Source organism: Antrostomus carolinensis, unplaced genomic scaffold (genome assembly GCF_000700745.2).
Source record: "Antrostomus carolinensis isolate BGI_N321 unplaced genomic scaffold, ASM70074v2 scaffold9480, whole genome shotgun sequence".
Lineage (NCBI taxonomy): Eukaryota > Metazoa > Chordata > Aves > Caprimulgiformes > Caprimulgidae > Antrostomus > Antrostomus carolinensis.
Window position 1 is genome coordinate 26,946 of NW_010289088.1, and position 21,237 is coordinate 48,182.

Here is a 21,237-nt window from a genome sequence, read left to right on the forward strand (position 1 = left end):
ACAAAGCTTACTTGAAAACTAGCACATGGAATGCCTACAACCTATATAAAAGATAGCAGACACACAGTAACATATTTTGAAACAGAAAAAAACAGAGGACTTTTAAGCAGAGTGAGAACAGAGAACCAAGAACACAAATGCTTCCAAAGCTTCCAGATGAAGCTAGGCAGGAGCCTAAGGGCATCACCTGACAGCATCTCTTCACAGCTCCATAAACATGCTGCTTCTGAGAAGCTTACACTGAATATTTGCTTGTCTGTTTTTAGGACTAACTTTAAATGTTAGTAATTTCATTCAGCGCAATTATTTTTATATTTTGAAGACAGTAACAAGATTAGGTGCCTATTTCCACCGTTTGTGGGTTGTTTTTTTTTTTTTAATTACGATAATCTTATGATATATTAGACACTTATGTTTAAAAATACCAGCCAAGCATTGTACATAACTGAATTACATTCTACATTTAAAATGAGAATTTAAATTGAAGATTATTTTCCAATTAGCTTAAAAAAGTTAAATGTTCAGGGTTTTTTTAGGTGTACAAAAATGCACGGGAAAGATCATCGCAAAAACAGGGTTCCTAAAACACTAGCATCAGCTTGAAATCAGCTTGTTTTATAAGTATCTTTATCTTTCTCTCAGCTACCATACTATGCCTATTAATATTTGCTGTCATTTCTAAAATGCTTTTGCTACATAGTTCACATAGATTTTCTAATATAACTGTTTCATGTAGACTTCAGTTAAAAAAAAAAAAAGAGAGAAAGAGAAGTGTGTTTCATCTTATCCAAGTACAGAAAATACACACATAAATCTGTAATTTTCTTCTGTAGGTCAATATACTAAATGAGTCATACACACAGGCTAAAAATTACTACTCTCTACAACAAGCAGTGTAATTCTGTGGGAGGCTGAACATCATCTTTTTTATAATGCTTTCTATTTGAAGATGAGCTGCATGGTTCAGTGCAAGCCTGTGGAGCAGTCCTGACCTTTGTGATGTTTTCACCAACCTCCCACAACTCCTCTGAATGGGATATGGTACGATGGGGCAGACAGCATGCCTTGGGCTAGGCAGTGCCCGGGTAAGTCATTAAATGGTCCAGAGCTGATGCTCTGAGTCAATGTCTGATCAAGGTGTCATTTTATCATGTCTAGGACTTCAAATGAATAGTTGCAAATTGCAAGATTCAATATTTATGCTTTTTAACTTTAACCTGTTTACTGTTTTTCTTCCTTTTCAGTAAATTCCAGATTCTTTCAATTTCTGAAGAACTGAAAATCTGAGTTCCCATTTTGAAGCATATTACTTGATCAATTTCTTTATATAAAACTAGGCCTATCTATCTTTTTTCTCTTCTCTTTGATTTTCATTCAGAAAACTGAACTGTTTCTGGGAAGACAGATAGCATTAATGCAAGCTTCAGGTATGTTCACATTGAAGAAGATGGCATGGACACCTTTAGATTTCCCCATATAATCAGCTAGATTACTATTGACACATACCACAAATTCTTTAACAATAATCACCTTAAGTGCTTAGGCACAGGTATCAGCAGGATGATACTTGCAGATCACACAAACTAAGGGATTCTATAAGTCAAGAGGATTGCACTCAAACAGAAAATTAGTTTATTAAGGTGCAAAGTATATTAGGTTCCATTCTTGGGTTCTTATCTTTCTCATTTTTAGAGATTTCTCCTTTAAGACCTTTCAAAATAATGCAGGCACCTAAAGTGCAACAAGAGAATGTCAATAGAATTATTTTAGATTTTTTTGTTGTTGTTGTTCAAAAAGGTATTCTTGATGATTTATACTGGTGTGTCAGAATAAAACCCTTAACATCACAGGTCAAATTCACTGCAATCTAAGGGTCATCTTCCAATTATACATGATCTTCCTCATCTTTGTTTGAAACTTTCTTTAGAAAACCAGTTAAGTCACAGTTCATGAGAGACCATGAAAGACAGGCCTCTCGAACCAAGTCACAAGTTTCTGAATTAATCAAAGTTAATTAATTATTTAATTCAGTTCACATGGAACAGCCAACTTCACTGCAAAACTAACAATACTAAAAAGATGCATAGAAGACTACAGTAAAGAGAAAGTTTTGCTTAAGAAAAGAAAGTGAAAATCAGAAGTTGCAGATTAAAAATATATGTAAGTAGAAGTAAGGGGTGCATCTTTACTGAAAGCCAAGGAAGAAAACAGGACCAAAGAAAATGCTATTCTTCTTAGCAGTTATACATGGTCTGGTCACTAATGAGGTAGACTTAAATCAAGAACATTACTGCCAATCTCACACACTGGGAGCACAGGCTCACGAATGGAAATTTACTATCTTAACTTATGTTAACAGAATATTTGCTTTTTCCTGAGGATTCAGAATCAGTTCACCACAGGTTAAAGTCTCTACAATGTGGCATTTAAAGTTGAAAAAATACTGTCTACTTTCCTCTCAACAAAAATTACAGTTTAATAAAAGCAAGCAAGACAAACTTGCTCATTATGTGAAACAGAGTATTTCTTCCTAAATACACATTGCTAGGAAAAGTTATTGTACAATAAACTAAAAGAATGTAACAGTAAACACATTTACACAAGCAACACACATTAACAGTAAATTATTTTGGTAAGTATAGGTCAGAACAATCCTTATCAGCAATAGCAAAACATTTTTAACACTTCAGTGTGACATCTACATTGGGACTGCCAGTGAAGAAAACCAGTACTAGTAAACTGAAAGAAACCAAAAGAAGAAACAAACTTGACTGCTTTAGCTGCTGCAGAAAAGTCAAAGAATAGAGTTAGCTGGAACGTAAATAAACACCTAGACCTTGGTTCATTAATATTTTCAAGCTATTTCTGTATAAATCCAAAAAGGCAATGACAAGAGACATTAAATACACCTTATTTAATGGTTTCCTCATAACTTTTCAATAGGTTAAAGCAAATGGCCTTGAAAATTAATAATTAATTTATGCACTTGTAATATAAAAATTTTAAAAAAGCTTTTCCTGTTCCAAGCTGAACAATATTCAATCACGCTAAGTAAACAGCAAAGAATTTTGTAGCTCATACCAACTGTCTTTGCTTTTATGTTAACACATTAATGCATACACTCCTTGAGCATGTGGATGAAAAAAGTCTTCTTAGATTCTGTCTATTTCAGCGCCCCTTGAGAAATGGTTACACCATACGAGGACTATATGGCAATTTCCAGTAAATGCTTGAATACAGTAGTAAGTTGTATTCCCTTATTGCTATTGGCTCATCCCAGCCACCCTTCCTCCTGATTCCAGCGTGGAGTTCTCACAGTTTCAGACACCCCAACACCATTTGCCTCTTTGGCTCCCAGCTTTAAGAGACTTTATCTTGGATTTTGTGCCTGCTCAATGGCATGGCTCAAACTCCACTCTCAACAGATGCTTTCTAAAGAATTCTGCATGCTTTTTACTTGTTTTAATTGATGTTACTCCTTTGATCCTTAATGTAAGCATTTTATCCTATCTAAAAACTGAGACATCTAACCAGTCATCATTTCTGCTCAATCTTTCACATTTCTTTTGTTCTGCTACCCATCTTCAGCTGTCCTCTGAAGCCACTGGGCAAAAGTTCTGGGAACGACAAAACTGACATCCCTTTTCTGTAACTTCCCTCCTGGTCTACCTTCTCTCACTTGCAAAACTAAAAATAACTCTCAGCCACTCCTGAAGTCAACATGTCTGAAGATAATTTTATTAAGCCTTTTAATTTTGAATTCTTACTTTTCCTCTCTCATCTACTGAACAAATGAAGTTTGATTTAATCTTTGTAGTCTTTCCTTCATTTCGTCCTATTTCAATCGTATCACCCTCATGAGTGCTGCTTCCTGCAAAAACTTATAATATTTAACCAGAGGCAAGCCAAATTCTGTATCTCAAGTAACAGATACAGGATTATATTAAATGGTATTACTTCAGTTTGTTTTGCTGAACTGCTAGAATGTAGGTATTTTAAAATTACATTAGCGATGCCTCAAGGATCCAAGTCAAGCATCCTTTCTAACGTGGAGGGGGGCGGAAGTGACTCAGTGTTTTCAAGGCAAACATATTCTTCAAGCATTCTTTTTTTTTTTAGTGGCTGTGTATTGCATATTTGTGCTGTTACTGTTCCATGGGATATGGATCTGCTTTTTGTTTGATGTAATACCACCATGTTTAGCACCATGCACAATGCAGGAGCTGTATGGGCAAAAAGAGGGAGGTCAACCAGCACATTCACTTAAGTGGAACACCACTCTGTGGCTAAGAATAGCATGAAGATTAGAGGAAGGTGCAAGGCTGGTATTTTATTTTTTTTTTTTTTTTTTCACTTTGGCAGCAAAACTGGAGATAATATAAATTGTTCACTGGCACCATCTATTAGCAGAGCTGATTAAATCTGTGAGAATGTCACTATGTTTCAGCTTGATTTATATTTTTATAAAATCTCTGGAACCTCTCTGGTCATTCAGGTTCTACCATATTTTGGTAGAACCAATATGGTTTCTACCATATTTCTATCATATTTTGATTCCTCCAAAATTTACTAAAACAGCATACTAAGAGAAGGACACATGACACTATAGATTACTGTTACAAAAATCTGCAGCATTTATCAACAAGTGCGAAACAGAACTCTGAAATGAACCAGAAAGTAAAGGAGTACTAGTATCAAACACTAAGAGTTGCAACTTTAGCACACTTCATTACAAATCCTAAGAAAACAAATTACATACAAATATTATGTGAAGATCAGATATCGTGAGATAGAAATTAAACTGTTATGAAAAGCAGGCAGTAACATGGAATGGACCCATCAAAACCAAAATGTATTGGTAAAATGTATATAGAAGCCACCAGACTGATTACTAGGAAATTTCTATGTGACAAAAGATCTGCCCAGTTTTCATCACCTGTTTCACAAATGAATAAATACTGCAAATATTTGCTGTTATGGAGAAAGAACTTCAGCAACAATACAGGTTTTGAACACATTTACAAAAACTTAGATAAGGGACGGTACTGTTCCTCATGAATCCTGTAAAGTAACTGCCAGATGTGTCTTACTAAAACTGTCTGCTGTCATATCATCATTTAAAAACCCCTTGAAATATTAGAAAATCATTTGAACAAAATAAATGTGCTATAACATGAAAGGGTATCTCAGCAGAACATGCAAACAGAATTTCAAAAAGCTACATGCAAGAGATATTACTTGTAAGTAGCTTTTTCATCCTGTTTTTAAAATGTTCTTCAAAAAAACTTAAGCACTGCTTTGCTTTTATAATCTGCTGCTGGTTTTTTAGTTGCTGTTTCTTAATCTGTTGATCAAAATCCATTTTGAAGAACACTTTAATCTCACATCAAGTAATGACGTTTCTGTTTTCCTACATTTTCCCCTGCTTTGCCACAAAGTAAACACAAGTACATATGCCTGGATTTTGCATATTTTCAACATATAAAGGGATTGTATTTAATATTCTTTCAAAATGAGAATACGTACAAGTATCCAAAGGGACAGTATTTGTCACATACAATGGGTTTGCACTTCTTAGGCCGCGGTCGGCACTGACAGATCTCACAGTTGTGGATGTCAGTCTGGAAGCCGAAGGAACAATCCAAGGAACAGCCCGAAATGAGGCCGGTACACAGCTCCTCCCCTGCAAAGGACACAAGCAGGTTATCACAATGTGAAAACTGGTTATACCAGACAAACGCATGCACAACAGACTAAAACTTCTGTTCCCTTTTACTTCATAACCTTTTAAATACTGGTAAGCCTTACCTTCGGACTGTCCTAATTTTAAAATATTCAACAGAATTCTCCATTAATTACTCAAACCTTATGAGCAGACACTACAGGATGTCTTCAGTTCCAGTCAAGAACTGGGGAGTACTGCCTGGTACCCTAAACTAACACAGTTTTATCAATAGATGCACAGCCAAAGGAGCCCAACATCCATGACTCTGTTGGCCTTTAATAAAACATTTAAAAGAACATGTACTTTCAACAGATTATATAGATTTAATAGCTTTCTGTTCAATATAGAGCACCTATATATCTCCTCTACCCATTTCAAATAGAATGGAAAGGCTGAGATATATTAACAACTTTTATTCTTTATGCTGTTTGTTGTCACCTGTTTGGTGCTTAAGGCCTGTTTTCTAAAAATATAACTGTAATACCCTAAGATGTGACCTAAGTTTAGAGATGCTAGAATAAAAGACCTCTCTTGAAATCCACTAACGTGTTTTATCAGCCTCTTGTGGTGTAAGGGAGATGCTGGACCACTGGTAGCAACATTTCTCCAGTACAGAGATAAATAATGGTTATTACATTGACTCTCATTGGAATGTACTGTTTTGAGAATGATCAGTTTCTTTTTGTTCTTCTTGAAAGAAGAAGTGCTAGAAAGATCACTTTTAACATACTCTGGGATACAAAGTTCATTTATTGTTTGCAGGGGTGAGAGGAAACAGAAGATGATAATTTTTGTCACATTAGGGATGCAAAACAGGGGAAAAAATGACCATTATTACAATAGCCAAAGCGAGATCAAAATAAAGAGGGAAATAAAACTGAGATTCTTCAACAGAACATGATGGGTGATATCCAAAGGGCTGACTTTCATAGTGATATTTAAAGGATGGCTGATCTCCAGTTGAAACATCCACACCACTATGAAGTGCTGGTTATACAGAAGGCAGCTGAAGAGTGCTGCTCCTCATTCAAGCTCTGAAGACCACTTTCCTTTAGGGATATGAACATTTAGGGACAGGGCCTTTCCAAAGAGGAGATCAGCACATTGACTTACTCTGTTCTTCTACTACTTATGTGGGTCTGAAATTTAAAGATAATCTTCACATCTCTAACATGGTAATACACTGAAGGAATCTTTGCTTTATGTAAATGCTTTCTCTTCTGTTTTTGTAATGTTGCATTTAAGACTTCAAAACACAGACTTAATCAGATATGGTGAAGCCAAGTGTTTCCTTTTCTATCCCACCAGTTAATGCTCATTTGCTGTGTTTCTTAGTACCTCAGAGTGAGACTGAAGCCTCAGAGAAAACTGGCAAATTCACTGCCTACTTCTGCAGTGGAATTTGGGTATAGAAGTACAATGAAACATAAGAGCCTTATTATCCCAAACAACAGTTGTCAGTTTAAGTGGGATGAAGATCATCAGGTTCATGGCTCCCACCTCTCCACTTTTATGCAAATTTTCTGTCTGAAGCAAAAAGGGTCCAAGTTTTTTGTAATAATACATAAAAAGAAATGCCAGACCCTTTCACAACCTCTACAGGTTGTCTTTGTCAGCAGAGCATCCAATGACAAGATTTAAGCATTTATTCTCAGCCAGATCTAAACTTTACACAGCAAACGGTAACCTTTATCTCAGGTTCTTGCTTTACTCGGAGAGAAACACATATACAAAGATCTTCATGAAGACTTACAAGTTTTTGAAGGATAGAGTTCAGGTAGATTTATCAAGAATACTGTATTTTTTAAATACATAGTCACTAATGCTTATTTTAAAATATTATAACACAGAGAAAACTCTATACTCTTGTCTGGTAAAGAGTGATGTACGGATAACAAAGATGACGACTTTCCTTGAAGCAAGTTAAAATAATGAGAATTTGTCTTTAATTTACAATCTTTTACACTAGGATGTTTGCACACAATTATTCCCTGGCAGCATATAGCGATAATAAAATTAACTAAACTTTTCATTATGCATGACTTTATAAGGTAGTCATAATTTCTAAAGTTAGACTTGAACTTTTTAAAGAATGTACGAAAAAGTACATCTACACTGGAAAATCTCCAAAAAGAATTAAGTTCAGTTACGACCTTTGATATGGTGTAAGTTATGGTATCTCCTGCAGATGCTCAGAACTGATCAGTGAATAATCCTGGAATTGCACAGGTTGGATTGATCAGAACCATTCATTTGCTGAAGCATACTCTGTCATGGAGATTAAGTGTTTAGGTGGATGTCCATAAACATCAGGCTCATAGGAGACAGGTCAAGGAACAAGAAGGTGCAAATACAAAAGCATCAGGGAAATGAACAGGCATCTTAAAAAAATGAAAGGAAAAGCTGTAAATACATTTTTAAAAAAATCTAAAACATTAGAAACAATAACTTTTTTTAGTGGGCATATTTCTTTATCTTATTTGTCTTCAGATTACGTGTTAAGGAGAGCTATCAGAGTGCAACATCCACGTTTGAGTATGAAGTTACAGAAGATGGCAAAATGATGATTTGTCAGAATGCCACAGCCAAATATGTTTTTGTTTTCAGCCTTCTCTTCTGGTTTGATTTGGTTAGTGAAACTGCTTTTTGGAGATGCAAAACAAGTTTGTTATGTTTAAAGTTAATATACTTTATTAAAAGGATCAGACTCGGACAGTGCTATAAAAGCAGGAAGACAGTGTGTCATCCCAATTAGTTTATGATGTTAAATATACTTAAAACTCAAATAGTCAGCTAACATACTAACTTGAAGTACCAGTTTCAAGGCAGTATCTTCCTTGTGTGATCCTTTACATAGTGATTTATCCTCAAAAGATTTTTCATTTTGTAAGTGGCAAAGGAAAAAAAGCTCTTCAGAGCCTTGGGATGGATGGCTGACTAATCATCACTACCTCTCAGGAACAGACTCTGAAGAGTGTACAAAATCTCATCAAAATTCTGGTTATGTCAAACATACAGGGAATTTTTGCTGAAGGTAGCACAGACCACTGTTCACATCTGAACTTACTAGTGTTATGTCCATCTACACAAGGAAATCAGAATAATCTCCACAGAACTCTGCTGACAGCCTCTCTAACAAGATGCTAAAAATGATGCCTTCTGAGAAGACGGTTGTTACTAAAACTAACATGTTATCCTACTTAAACTTCTGATTGTATGACTATCTAACCTGTAGAAATAGATTTTAAATAGCTTTTGAAAAAATTCTCTATGAAGAAATTTTGTGTCATGAAATTCAGAAAGTGAATTCTGGTCTTTTTTCTGTCTTCACGTCTAACCATCTAAAATTCTCCTACCAAAACACATGACAATTTCAGGCAGCTTCAAACTGAAGTACAACTGTTGAAACCTTAGTCCAGCATTTCAAACTGGGTATTTTTTTTCAGAAAATGGAGTGTAGCTCCCAAAGAAAGAAAGAAAAAGATAAAAAGATTGCAAGTCTAAGGATTAAAATATTAATAAAATTCAGTGTATGCAATTGTCATCCTGAAAATATTTCTATAGCCTTAGCTATAGTTTTAAATTAATAACTAATAAAATAATCACAGGTTCATTATGAAAGGATAAGTAAAAACAGATTTTCTGATAAGGTTTTGCATTTCAAGTGGCAAATACTAAAGAATAAAGAGAACTAGTTCATGAAAGTCAACTGCAATGAACTGAGAAAATTTATTACGGCAAAATGTTAGGAGGTTACTTGTTTGGGGGCTTTTTCCACCTCTGCTTAGATAAATTTCATCAGGAAACTGAATACAAAATCATGGAATATATTTGCAGACAAGATATCCAGTCCTAACTGGGCTAATAACAGCTTCAAAATTGTATCGGGGTAATCAGACAGTCTGAAAGGAGAGGATAGGAAACTTTTTAAGAGCTAATGCAGAAGGAAAAGTACCTTTCAGAGCTTGAGAGAACTGCATTATGCACTTGCACATCACTGCAACTCTTAACAGAATGGGAACAACCTTCTGATCGCATAGTATAAGCCAACTTTATTTCTCTGACTGATTAGTTATAATGACACCATCTATGGAACTAAACTGATAGTTAGATAGGAGGTAGAAGACTAAACCAGAAACAAAATGATGAATAGGAAAACAGTTAAAGGGAAGACATCTCTCATTGTGCTGCTTAGGGAAATATCTGGCTGGAGAGTACAATTCTTCTATGTGAGTAGTAGAAATATGTTCATTAATTTTTCTTATGAAACATGATATGTTTATGAGGTAATGTCAACACAGAAAACAATCTACACAAGGTAAGAGGAGGGCTGAGGGGGATAAAATAAGAATAGTGGGGTAAAATGTAATACTGAAAATGTGTAAGGTTGTGCAGCCCATAGGAAATAAGTAAGAATTGGCACTACAAGCGAGAGTACTGGCTCAGGACATTGGTTGACCTCAGAGTGATACTGACATGGTATGACTTTAGAAAAAGATTAACGTGTTCCTGAATATCTCAGGCTAATGTAACTGTATTTTTACCACAAAGACATTAGCTGAAATACCACATAAAATTCTGGAAGAATTTCAACTGAATTAAGTACAGCAGAAGGCTAGGACAATAATCATGGCAAGGTTGTTTGCTCTTAGCCAATGACATTACTAAAATAGCCTCCTGCTAGGAATGAGTACTCAGTTGAGGACAAATATGCACTGAATACTTATAGCAGTGAATCTAGCCTCCACAACAAGACCATGCAGTTTTCCATGTGCTACCATGACTGCAAAAGCAGCAGCAAAGTCAGTTACCAGCAGGTCCAAGTTTCTAGTCACAGTCTTCACTAAACCTCACTACACTGGCAAAGGCTGCTGCTTATAGACTTTGATCTCTCGAAACACTGTAGTTCAAGCAAATACTTCATTCTGTAGTTTTCAACAATTTAACACATAGAAACTGTCTTGGATATAGGAATTTCAAATTCTTGGATTCATTTGGATCAATTTGGTAAGATGCTGCTGGAAAAAAAAACCCAAAAAACAAGCAGAAATGGAAAGAAGAGCTGAAAACTAATTAGTCTTTGAAAAAACATTTGTGAATTTGTGACATTTGTGAAACATCTGTGAAACAAATATTAGCACCAAGGTTTTTAAGCCTGGTCACCATTGCCCATAAACTCCTTTTAAATATAGATGTTTATTTCTCCCCCTTTCTTCACCCACGCAGTATCATGCACACAGACTATAAAAAAACAAATATTACAGTTTCAGAAGAGCATGAAACTGTTTAAGGGGAATCTGTTTGGGATATAGGTCAATACTTTCTGAAGAAGAAAGTCTTGTCTTAAAGAACAGATGATTACAAAGATATGGTGAGGCTCTATACAGCATACTGCACACAAACTATATGGTGTTTTAAAACTCTCTTCCACTAAGTATCTCAACAACTTGCTTTAAAAGGTTGTCAGAACACTGTAAGACTGAGTCACTGGCTGCTAAAGGAAAGAACATACAAAAGTCAGCATGTAAGAGCAGTTGACATGACGTGACTTACTATAGTCCAGGGCCCATCCTGCAAATGAGACAACGACAAAATTCTGTCCCAGGATATGTAATGTTAGTAATCTGCCTTTGTGAGGATTCACTCAGCAGTCAGATATTCCAGCTATAATGTAATTTCTCCTTCTCAGATAGGGTATCTCAGAGACAACGTATGTCAGAAAGAATCAAAATTCTTTGGCCTAAATTCAACCTATCAGATGCATGAGTTATTCCTGATTTCAGAGTGCTCACATCCCCACCTTGCATGAATCTAAGAATATTTGGAGTGTTATAAAATATTGCTCAAAAATCAAACTGAAAACTAAACAAAATTCAATTCCATTAATTTCCTGTTCAGGTTTAAAAAAGGTCTTCTGTTTGAACTCCTAATAGCTTGACTGTAATTCCAGCTAACTCTTATTTAAAAGAAGACTTCTCAATTTCCGTCTTCTAGCATATATATGGCATACAAAAAAAACCTCTTAAGCTGGGAATTTTTTTTTCCTCAAATTTATCATTTTACACATTTTTATCATCTTAGTCTAAAAACTTTTGAAAATGCATGAATTTATCATTTTACACATGGACACATTGATAATTGTACTGTAAACACTGAAAGTCATCTTAGTCTAAAAACTTTTGAAAATGCATTCTAGAGATGCATAGCCTGTTGAAATACTTTTAGTTTTCAATCCTCTAATTTACAGATAAAAAAAATAACTGCCAGAGAATATTAATAGATACTTGACAAGAACTGTGTCAGTATTTCAGCTTGGCTGAGGCTGGTGTCCATTGTTTTAAATTTGTAGCATGGCTATGCAAAGCTAGCTACATACCTTTACCATCATTATTTTCTTGACGCTGAGGCTAGATCATATCAGGAGAACTGTTTCACAGTACCTTTATAATTAAGCACTCCTCAGCCGTCCTCTTGGTGTGGATTGCTACTGCTGGTTAATCTTCAGGGGTGGGGATCTGGGGAGGCAAATTTATGAAGGAGAAAACTAGGTTACTTATTAGTAACTGGAATTCTCTGAATATATTGCCTCCACAGATCCACACTAACCCTCCCTCCTTTTGTTAGAATTAACTCACAATTCACAATAGTTGGATAAAAATGAAGGGACTGGGCACTGTGATGTCAAAAAACCCTGTTTAAAAAAATAACCTCATGAGTCCATTGAGGCAAATTACCTGCACAGATACTTGCTCTAAACAACTCTAGGATTAACATACAACACATGACTTCATGAAAATGGACTTGCAGCAGTGATATCTCAAAGGTGGAATTACTGGAAAATGATCAAGCTTCCACAAACTTTCTAGCAGTACATTATTTTGTGTTTTTTTTTTTTCTTTTTTTCCACAAGTCAAGCGAAGTTCTTATCTGCTTCTATCGCATTAGATATCGTGTAAGCATTACTAAAACAAATACATTGTTGTAATCTTCAGAGATTCCCGATAAAGACTTTTATTCCAGTGAGAAGACATAATTTTTATTTAGGATGACTAGTTAATAATTCCATTCTCTTCAGGGAGCACTTCCATTATCTTCCACATGTGTACTTAGAGTTAATATTTTTATTCTACTTAGAAATTGTACTTTTTTCTGATCTAAGCCTTAACTTTTTAAGAAACATGCTTCACCCTCAATTTTTGATGGCTCTATTTCACTAACTGAGGTCTAATATATAACAGCTATTCCTTTTCACATCACTGCAGGAGGACAATAAAACATCTTTTTTCTGCCAGGTCTACAAAATATTAAAAAATCCAAGACACAGCCTTCTTGCACAAAGACTACCTGGACTATCTTTGTTTTTAGATTTTTTTTTTTCCCATGGAATTTGTTGCTAAATTAAGGTAATAATGAGAAATAATTGTTACTAAAATAGAAAATTGTTACCTAATTTATATTTTACTTTACTATTTCCAGGAATTTTGCATTGTCTGAAGCATACACTTTGTGTGATTAGTGCTTGTGATTTTTTGTCCCACCTTAATTTTATATCAAAATAAACATAAAATATTTTTATTTAAATAGATAAAATTTAGTCTGAGGGAGTTTTGAAATGTTCAGAACACATCCCTGTATGGATTATTTACAAGAATAAAGGAATGAAATATTCAAATTTTGCTAGGAAGATTGAAAGGTTAGAAAACCAATCCCAAACTTTAACTATGGAAGGATTAACACACAGAAAAGAGGAGTTGAGATGTGTTCTCCCACTGGAGTCCCTGCAAAGTTTTTCTTTTTCGGCTTTTTCCCATCATCAATCTATATACCCTTTCAGAGCCTCAAGTGCTGCTATTTATAGACAGCCCATAGATGCACCTACCTAACTTTTCTCAAACCTTCCAATCCTGCCTTTGAACGTCTCCACAACTAAACCAAGTTCCACACTCCCAACCCCACATTAGAATTCCTCTCTGCTATAAAGAGAGATGGTGTGACTCACCAGAATATTGAAGTCCATGCTGCAGATGTCTGCTAGTAAAGAGTGAATGATAGTACCTCCTTTTTAACTCCATGGTAGGATACATTTTCTTCTCATTTAAGGAAAAGGTATCAACACTCTTCCAAAAATATTTCTGTATCTATATAAAATGTGTTTGGGGGATAGGAGTGGTTTTATGTCTAGAGAAATGTGCAAAAACATATAATGTCAAGATTTCTAATTTTTAATAGTGATTTCATTATTTGCTTTGACAGAAAAAAAGAGATCACCACACAAAGTGGATGATGGTGCACTATGATGTGCAGGGAAAACAACTCATCTCAGCCTTCTACAACTCTGTCTCTCCATAAGCAGTCAACTTGTAACTGCAAAGGTAAGCCTTCTAAATGAAGCGAACAACTTACAAAATTGACAGAGTGCTCTAATTTAATTACATTTTAGTAAGATTTGAAAGGTTAAAAAATACTAAAGCCATACATGCCCACAGTTACACTCTGAACAGTTCTTCACGTTCAATTCATTTGGGGGCAAATGCTATAGTCTAAGTTGCAGGAGAGATTTTAAAGGCTTTTTCTTCTTCATGACTATAACACAGGGAATAGACAAGGCCAGATAAAAATACTGGCCCTCATTGCAGACTCTCACTGAAGAGTGATTTAGTGCCCAGCAGCAAGTATCAGGTTTTAAATCCCATGTTACTGCAATCAGCAGGCATTATTCAATATGCCTGTTAGTTGTCTTTGGAGCAACAGAAATCCTGCCTCACAAATAGCCAATCACTGGTCTTGTTTGCTTCCCTGAATTACTCCTCCTCCTAAAGACTTTAATTCACTTCAGTTCTCTCTATGAAAGCAAAGGCCGAGACACTCCAAACAGAATACCAACTGCTGTACTCTACAAAGTAACAAATTTTTTGCTTATTTGTCTTTTTTTCTATTTGTTCCTTGTTCTTGTATCATCTTCTACCATCTTACTTTTTTTTTTGTAATGTATTTCATGTTTTTCCTACCATTCTAGTTTTACTCTTGGTGTTTGTAGTGGTTCTTCCTATATTGTAGATTATACTTTTTTCTTTTTATCCCCATGTAGGGCTGGTTTGGCTCTTATTTATTCCCGGTCAGTATGATCATCCTTTTTTCTTCCTCATCATTTGTGGTTCCATCTCTACTCACTCACTCTTTGCTCAGTGGTAGTTTTTTCCTCCCTTCTCTTACAACCATGGTCTGCCTCTGGTTTTGGTTTGGTTTTGTTTGGGGTTTTTTTTTTTTTTAATATATACTGTGCATTATTACAGCACATTTTTGTGTTCGCTGCCACAACAGGAAGAAGGATAAAGTAAACAACTATCAAAATCTAGAAATATATTCTAGAAATGTTATGATTTGATTCTTTCTTCTCGTTCTGTAGTTGGCTTGAGTCAAGTTGGATAAACTTGAAAATAAATTGCAATAAAGCACCAAACAAATTACATTATATGTTACTTAGGTAATTACTTCAAATGAAAAAATAAACCTGTTGTACTGATTTCTGGCTACAGGAATGTAAATGAAGGTCATAATAAGAAACAATTTATGGCTTTACTCTATGTTCTTCCACTTCATCATTTTGCTTTTATTTTATCTGAAATAGATTGAAGTATGATGAATTGTCAGCAGAGATATCTAAAGAGAAATTAGCAAAAAAGGAAACTTTATTGGAAAGAGATTTGTAGAATTAGGATATGATGATTTCAAATGGTAATGGGGGGCACGTGGGCCTCCTTTACTCAGGCACTTTAAATCTGACTCTGTCAAGCAGTTTACACCAACAAGAAACAAGTGGGTGCAGTATAAAGATAGTGATGTTCCCCAAAATCCACACGACTCTACCTTAGACAAAGACAATACACATCCTCACATTCTTTAGAGAGCCAAGATGCAACTAAGCTGGTTTGAACATGAAAATACATAGGATCTCAAAACGCAGAGAACTAGTGCAGTACATTTTCAGCATATTTGACATAAAACTCTTTCTTTTCAGTAATCACACTCATTTGTCCAGAGCCTTGCAAGCTAGAGATATTACTTGACAGAAAAATTCTATTTCTGTCATTTTGACTGATAACCACCAAGTGGTGAAGATTTCCAAGCTGTTATTTTTATTAACTTCTTGAGAAAATAAAGGCTCTCCTCTCTGAATGACTAAAGAGATTTTTAAGATATCTACAATTCAAGTTATTTAACTGAAAAAAGATGATAGTCAAATGATACTATTAAGTTTGCTCCAGACAGTTTGCTACTGCAAAATGAAAATAATTTGAAGCAAATCTGGGAAGAGAAAAATTCCCTTGAATAGGTTCTTAAGCACTATTTAATCAGAAATACTCCAAGCAAGAACAGAGACTTCCTGGGATGTGGTATGTGTATGTGTGCAGTCTGGTAATCTAGGACAAAAGAAACCATCCTTTGGAGTGATGGGTCTCCTGTGCACCAAACTGGAGGGAAAGAACTGCATGCACAGGCATAGATGAAGTTGTCCATCTTCTTGTTTGTGTCAAACTCTCCAATCAATTTAACAACAATAAAAAAAGAAGGAAAATCAAATTACAGTGTTAAAAGCAGAACTTAACATTTCTAATTTTGTCCTTAAGAAGAACTAAGTAAGGCATTTATGTGATAGCTTGGATACAATCTATGGGAAGTCACCCTTGCCACGAATACTACTTATAATCAAAGGTATTATTTCCATGTTACTATTACCATAATGACATTACTGCTCGCCATGTATTTACTTGTTATTAAGATGTGCTGTCCTTTACCTTATGGAAAGAAAAAATGCACATTTTCCCAGGAAAAAAGTTTAGAAAGCCAGGACAAACCCTTTTCTTGCTCCTTAAGCAAACACCAATCCAATCCTAAAACTCTTTAGTTTGTAGCAGTTAAGAGTTTTATTTCAACCATTTAGGGTGACCCCTAAAGTAGTCATATTGGCTTAGAAAGTGTCTGAGAACAGGCAGACTGAAATCAAAAGAGGAATGGAGTAATACTTTAGTTGTGAAAGCTACAAAGGCTACAAGGAAGCTGCAGAACTACAATAAAATTACACTTTAAACCCACTCTTATGCTGGGTTGGCAGCCAGAGTGATGCATCGTGCATCTGAGACTAATACTCCACAGGTGTCATTTGCTGGAAAACCCCAGCAACCAACCTGACCCTGCTTTGGATTTCATCAGTAAAATTGTCACTCTTAAGGAAATAGATACAGAAAATACATTTTTGCTGCTTTACTGATACACACAAAGTTCTCACAAGGCACAATGATTTTCCTTGGGGAAGAAATGGATGTTAAAGCCTGCATAAATCCTAACTAAAGTATTATATAATATATTTTTTTAAAAAAATAAGAATGCATTATAGAAATAAAATTATATGTGGATATATGCTCTCCAGGCATATAAATTTCAAATATTTATCCTCAAATTCTAAGTTTTAAGGAAAAAAAGGTAAGTGGAAAATAGGCTGTTTAGCAACAGTTTTTGCAGTTCACAAATCCAAATGTTCTTACACTCTTCACATACACAGAGGAAAATGAAATGTGTAAGTCTTATCAGACTTCTCAAAGTCTGAATGAATATTAAGTCTCAAATTATTACCTTTTCTACCTAGCTGTTAATTTTTGCCTAAAGTCAGACAATTCATGTTTTACTCTAAATACATTTTAAGCAAGCAAAGACGCAATATCAGAAATCAGGAACCTATTGTTTAAAGATGAACAACTATAAAGTACATGCATGCTAACACAACATATAATCAACAATATGAATGCAAAACACAAGCATACTAGCATTTTCACATATATTTTTGCATACTCACTAGTTTTGCACTGACAAATTCGGCAACCATTTTGGTCCAGTTTGAAGCTATAGATACAGTCTTTTTCAGTCAAAGTGCAGTTCACCAAAACCTCACAGGTGGGTGGTCCTATTGTGATGTAGGTTGGTTCTGAAGGTATGAAAAAATAAAACATAAATTTGAGATTGAGTATTTTAATTAAGTTCACAAAAAGACATGCACAATGCAACAGTGAGGAGAATAATTTTTATTTTTTTCTTGCTTGTGATTAATGAATATTCTTGGTACTTCAAGAAACAATTAAAGAAACAGACTTTGTTTTGAAATGACGTACACTCATCACAAACAGTACAAAGCTGCATAAAATTTTTTAAATACTGAAACAGGAATAAAATAGTACATTTTTTTGTTCACTATGAAATCAGCTTTTCTGCACATACAGTTTAAAACTGAATGTAAAATATTTATTTTCCCAACTTTTCTCCATAAGTATTAAATAAAAATTTCATGCAGATTATTTACTGTAGAAACTGAACAGAGCTTTCTATAAAGCTCAGTTGATACTACCAAGCTGCAAATCAAAGCATATGAATTCAGCAGATCAAATCTTTCTCTGTGTGAATAAGATCACTTCTACTGAAAATTAAAGCAGAAGATACTCTGAATACCAAAAGGGAATGCAAGATACACTGCATACAAAAGATCACTGGAAACCATTTAACATGTCTATTAATTGAAAACGTAACTTCTTACAGTATACTTTGCAGTACCAGATTATACTTAAAAAAAAAATCAATACATGTATTGATAAATTGTGAAAATATGGAGAAATTGAATACTATTTATCAGGGCAATAAACCGTAATATGTTTTATATGGTATGCACATTTTCATGGACTGGAGACAGCCACATCTTGGCATCTCTCTCATCCTCAAACCAAATATACTAAAAAGCAAATTTTGCCATCCTTACTTAAAGGCAGCTAGTCTTCACTCTCAGTCTAAGGGTAAAGTAGTACTCAACATTGATTAAATTGTTAGAAGTATACACTATTAACCAAAATACAAATTTCAATGCCTATTGGATCCTTATCCAGCAGGCAGCTTTTGCAGCTGTGCCTTCCAGCCAAGTGAAAATTATTCTATTACAAGAATCAGCTTTTTTGCTTTCATTGTCTTTTATAATTTTCAGCTTTCATAGCTTCTCCCCAGCCCTACTCTTCCCTTTACAACAGTTTATACAGCAGATGAACATTTTTAATCCCTTTTAAATTAGATCAGCTAAGTACAGACTTTGGAATGAAAAACTGCATGAAAGACACTACAGTGAAGTTAAACGATTTCTAAACTTATCTCAGAGGTCACGGTTCAGATTCTTCAGTTTGCTGTTAAGTTTCAAAGTAGCATTCAAATTCTGTTAGTTGTGTAATTTTTTGTAGGAAAAGCAGCTAGACACTTTATACGCATATAAAACACCACCAACAGCTTTGTTCAAATAAAAGTTGGAAATTTGTAAAATGGCATCTGTGTCTCTGTAGACCCCTCAAATATCTTCTAATTTAAATCAAAACGTTTCCAGATTTTTTTCTAAGATTTTAATAGGTTAATTAATAGGTTAGAGGTCAAAGGAGAGATCTGATAAATTTCTGTGAATTTTTCATTTCACATTTCTGAGTTTGCACGTGTAGTACGGAAGAATAACCATTACGAGCAACATATTGGAATCCATGGATTCCCAAACTAGACTTTGTTTAATTTCTGTGAACTCTTTTTATTTGTTTTCAAGTTCATTCAGTAAACTATCTAAGGCATATTCACATCTAATATTTAACATTTGCAACTTCAACAAACCATTAGTTTAGGAATCAAGAACATATTGATTTATACCCATAGTACCGTATATCCCAGAAATTCCATTAATCCCATCTGTTTAAGACTCAGTATATAAAATAGTTTTGCGAACAAAATGATTTTCAGCATCTGGTTCCTATTCTGAAAACCTCCTTCCATAACTCACTCCATTCTCTAACCAAAATACCCTAAACATGTAAAAGACCAGAACACGTGAATCACCCTGAAGCTACATTCCGGTTATGGGGTCAGCAAGCCCAAACCCTACACTTCAAATGACAAAAAAGTCACAGTAATGCTTATATTCCCTGGCAGTTAAAACCACTGCAAATCATATGAATCATTAATGCTACCCAAAGCAAAGTTCACAGACGGTACCACGAGCTGGAGAACTGAAGGAGACTGTAGCTTTACCATCTTCAAAACAGTTACGTAAAATACGTAGTACAAAAACTCATTGAAAGCCAAGATGCAGGTTAGTATTCATTGATCCACTTGGGTGTAAACTAAGCCTAACAAGAAACAGGACTGTGTTTCACCCCCCATCACTGAAGTTCACCCCTCAAGATAACTTCTCTTTAATTCCAGGTATATTTTTAATCTCTAGGGGGTGAAAAAAACCCAACCCAATGGATATTTGTTATGTATTTTTCATGCTGACTTTTCAAACCTATGCTTCTGTGTTTTGATGCTCTTGTGTCTTGGACACACCAACACAACAGTTTTTTGCCTCCTTTGCCATCCAGTATGTGGTATTTCTTACAAGGGACAAAATTAAACTGATATTATATTAATTTGAAAGGTTTTTGTTGGTCCTCTATTCGATGTGTTTTATTATTCTATTACCTCCTACTTTTGTGACTGCTGTCAGCATCCTCGGTATTTCCAGACAAGCTTACAAATCTGCTTTTTCTCTCTCCTGTCCCTAAAGGTAAGCCCTGAAATACAGTAATTTTATATGCATGCCTGCTTCTCAACGAGCTGCAAGTAGAGGACAAAAGGAATAATTTCATTCCCTACCCCTACATGTGCAAAAATGCGGTCAGGAGAAGAAAAATAATAATAATTATAATAATAAAAAATCAGCCCTTTTCACTTCACTAGACAAGACCCAACAAATAAAGCCAGCTCTGCTCTGCCAGGCTTCTGGCTATTTGAATAGGCAAGCAGTAGCTAAGCTTGAAAAAGCATGTACCACCGCATGATCTGAGCTAGGTTTTCACTGCTGCTCTTGGTAGAAGTGGCAGAACAAAAATCCAGTGCACAAATGCACAGACAATGGGTGGGAAAAACAGGTGCTGTTTCTCTCTGTGTGCTTTACCAACAATAAAAATATACTGCAGAAATAGAGACAGAAGAAGAAAATAAAGAGAAGGAGATTGAAGGAGTCTGAATGAAAACAACGGATTTTTTAATAGAGCACAGATTTTGATGATGTCAAGTGTTTTATATAAGGTTAAATGCACATTTCTATTAGAACATCTTGCTTCCATATATTCTTTCTGAACCTGATACCTTCTATGCTGAATTTTAGTGCAGAGTATTAATTTGCCTGCTGTGAGGTTGACAAAAATCTTTGAATTAATTTTTTACACTACCATTTACTTAAAAATGACTTCAAAATTTTTGAAATCCACAGTAGATATTTTAGCCAGTGGTGGTCTATGATTCTGACTGGTGCGCTGAAAAACACTACGGTTTGTGATCAAAATGCTGAATCTCATTCATCCCAGCTTGAAATCAAACTGGGTATTTATGGGGAAATAAGGGAAGTTGGTGACATCCAAGTAATGCCTGGGGTTGGCTTTGTCCTTATAGAGCCTACATTAGCA

At 35.0% G+C, this 21,237-nt stretch overlaps 1 protein-coding gene across 1 annotated transcript in view; it reads right to left on the reverse strand.

Annotated features, from left to right (window-relative positions):
• CRIM1 (cysteine rich transmembrane BMP regulator 1) overlaps window positions 1-21,237 on the reverse strand; it is a 61,820-nt gene that overhangs the window by 22,448 nt on the left and 18,135 nt on the right. The window contains exons 3-4 of the mRNA XM_010168894.1: window positions 17,577-17,705; window positions 5,527-5,683 (exon numbers count right to left, since the gene is read on the reverse strand). Coding sequence (XP_010167196.1) covers window positions 5,527-5,683; window positions 17,577-17,705 — 286 coding nt within the window. The remainder of the gene's footprint in view (window positions 1-5,526; window positions 5,684-17,576; window positions 17,706-21,237) is intronic.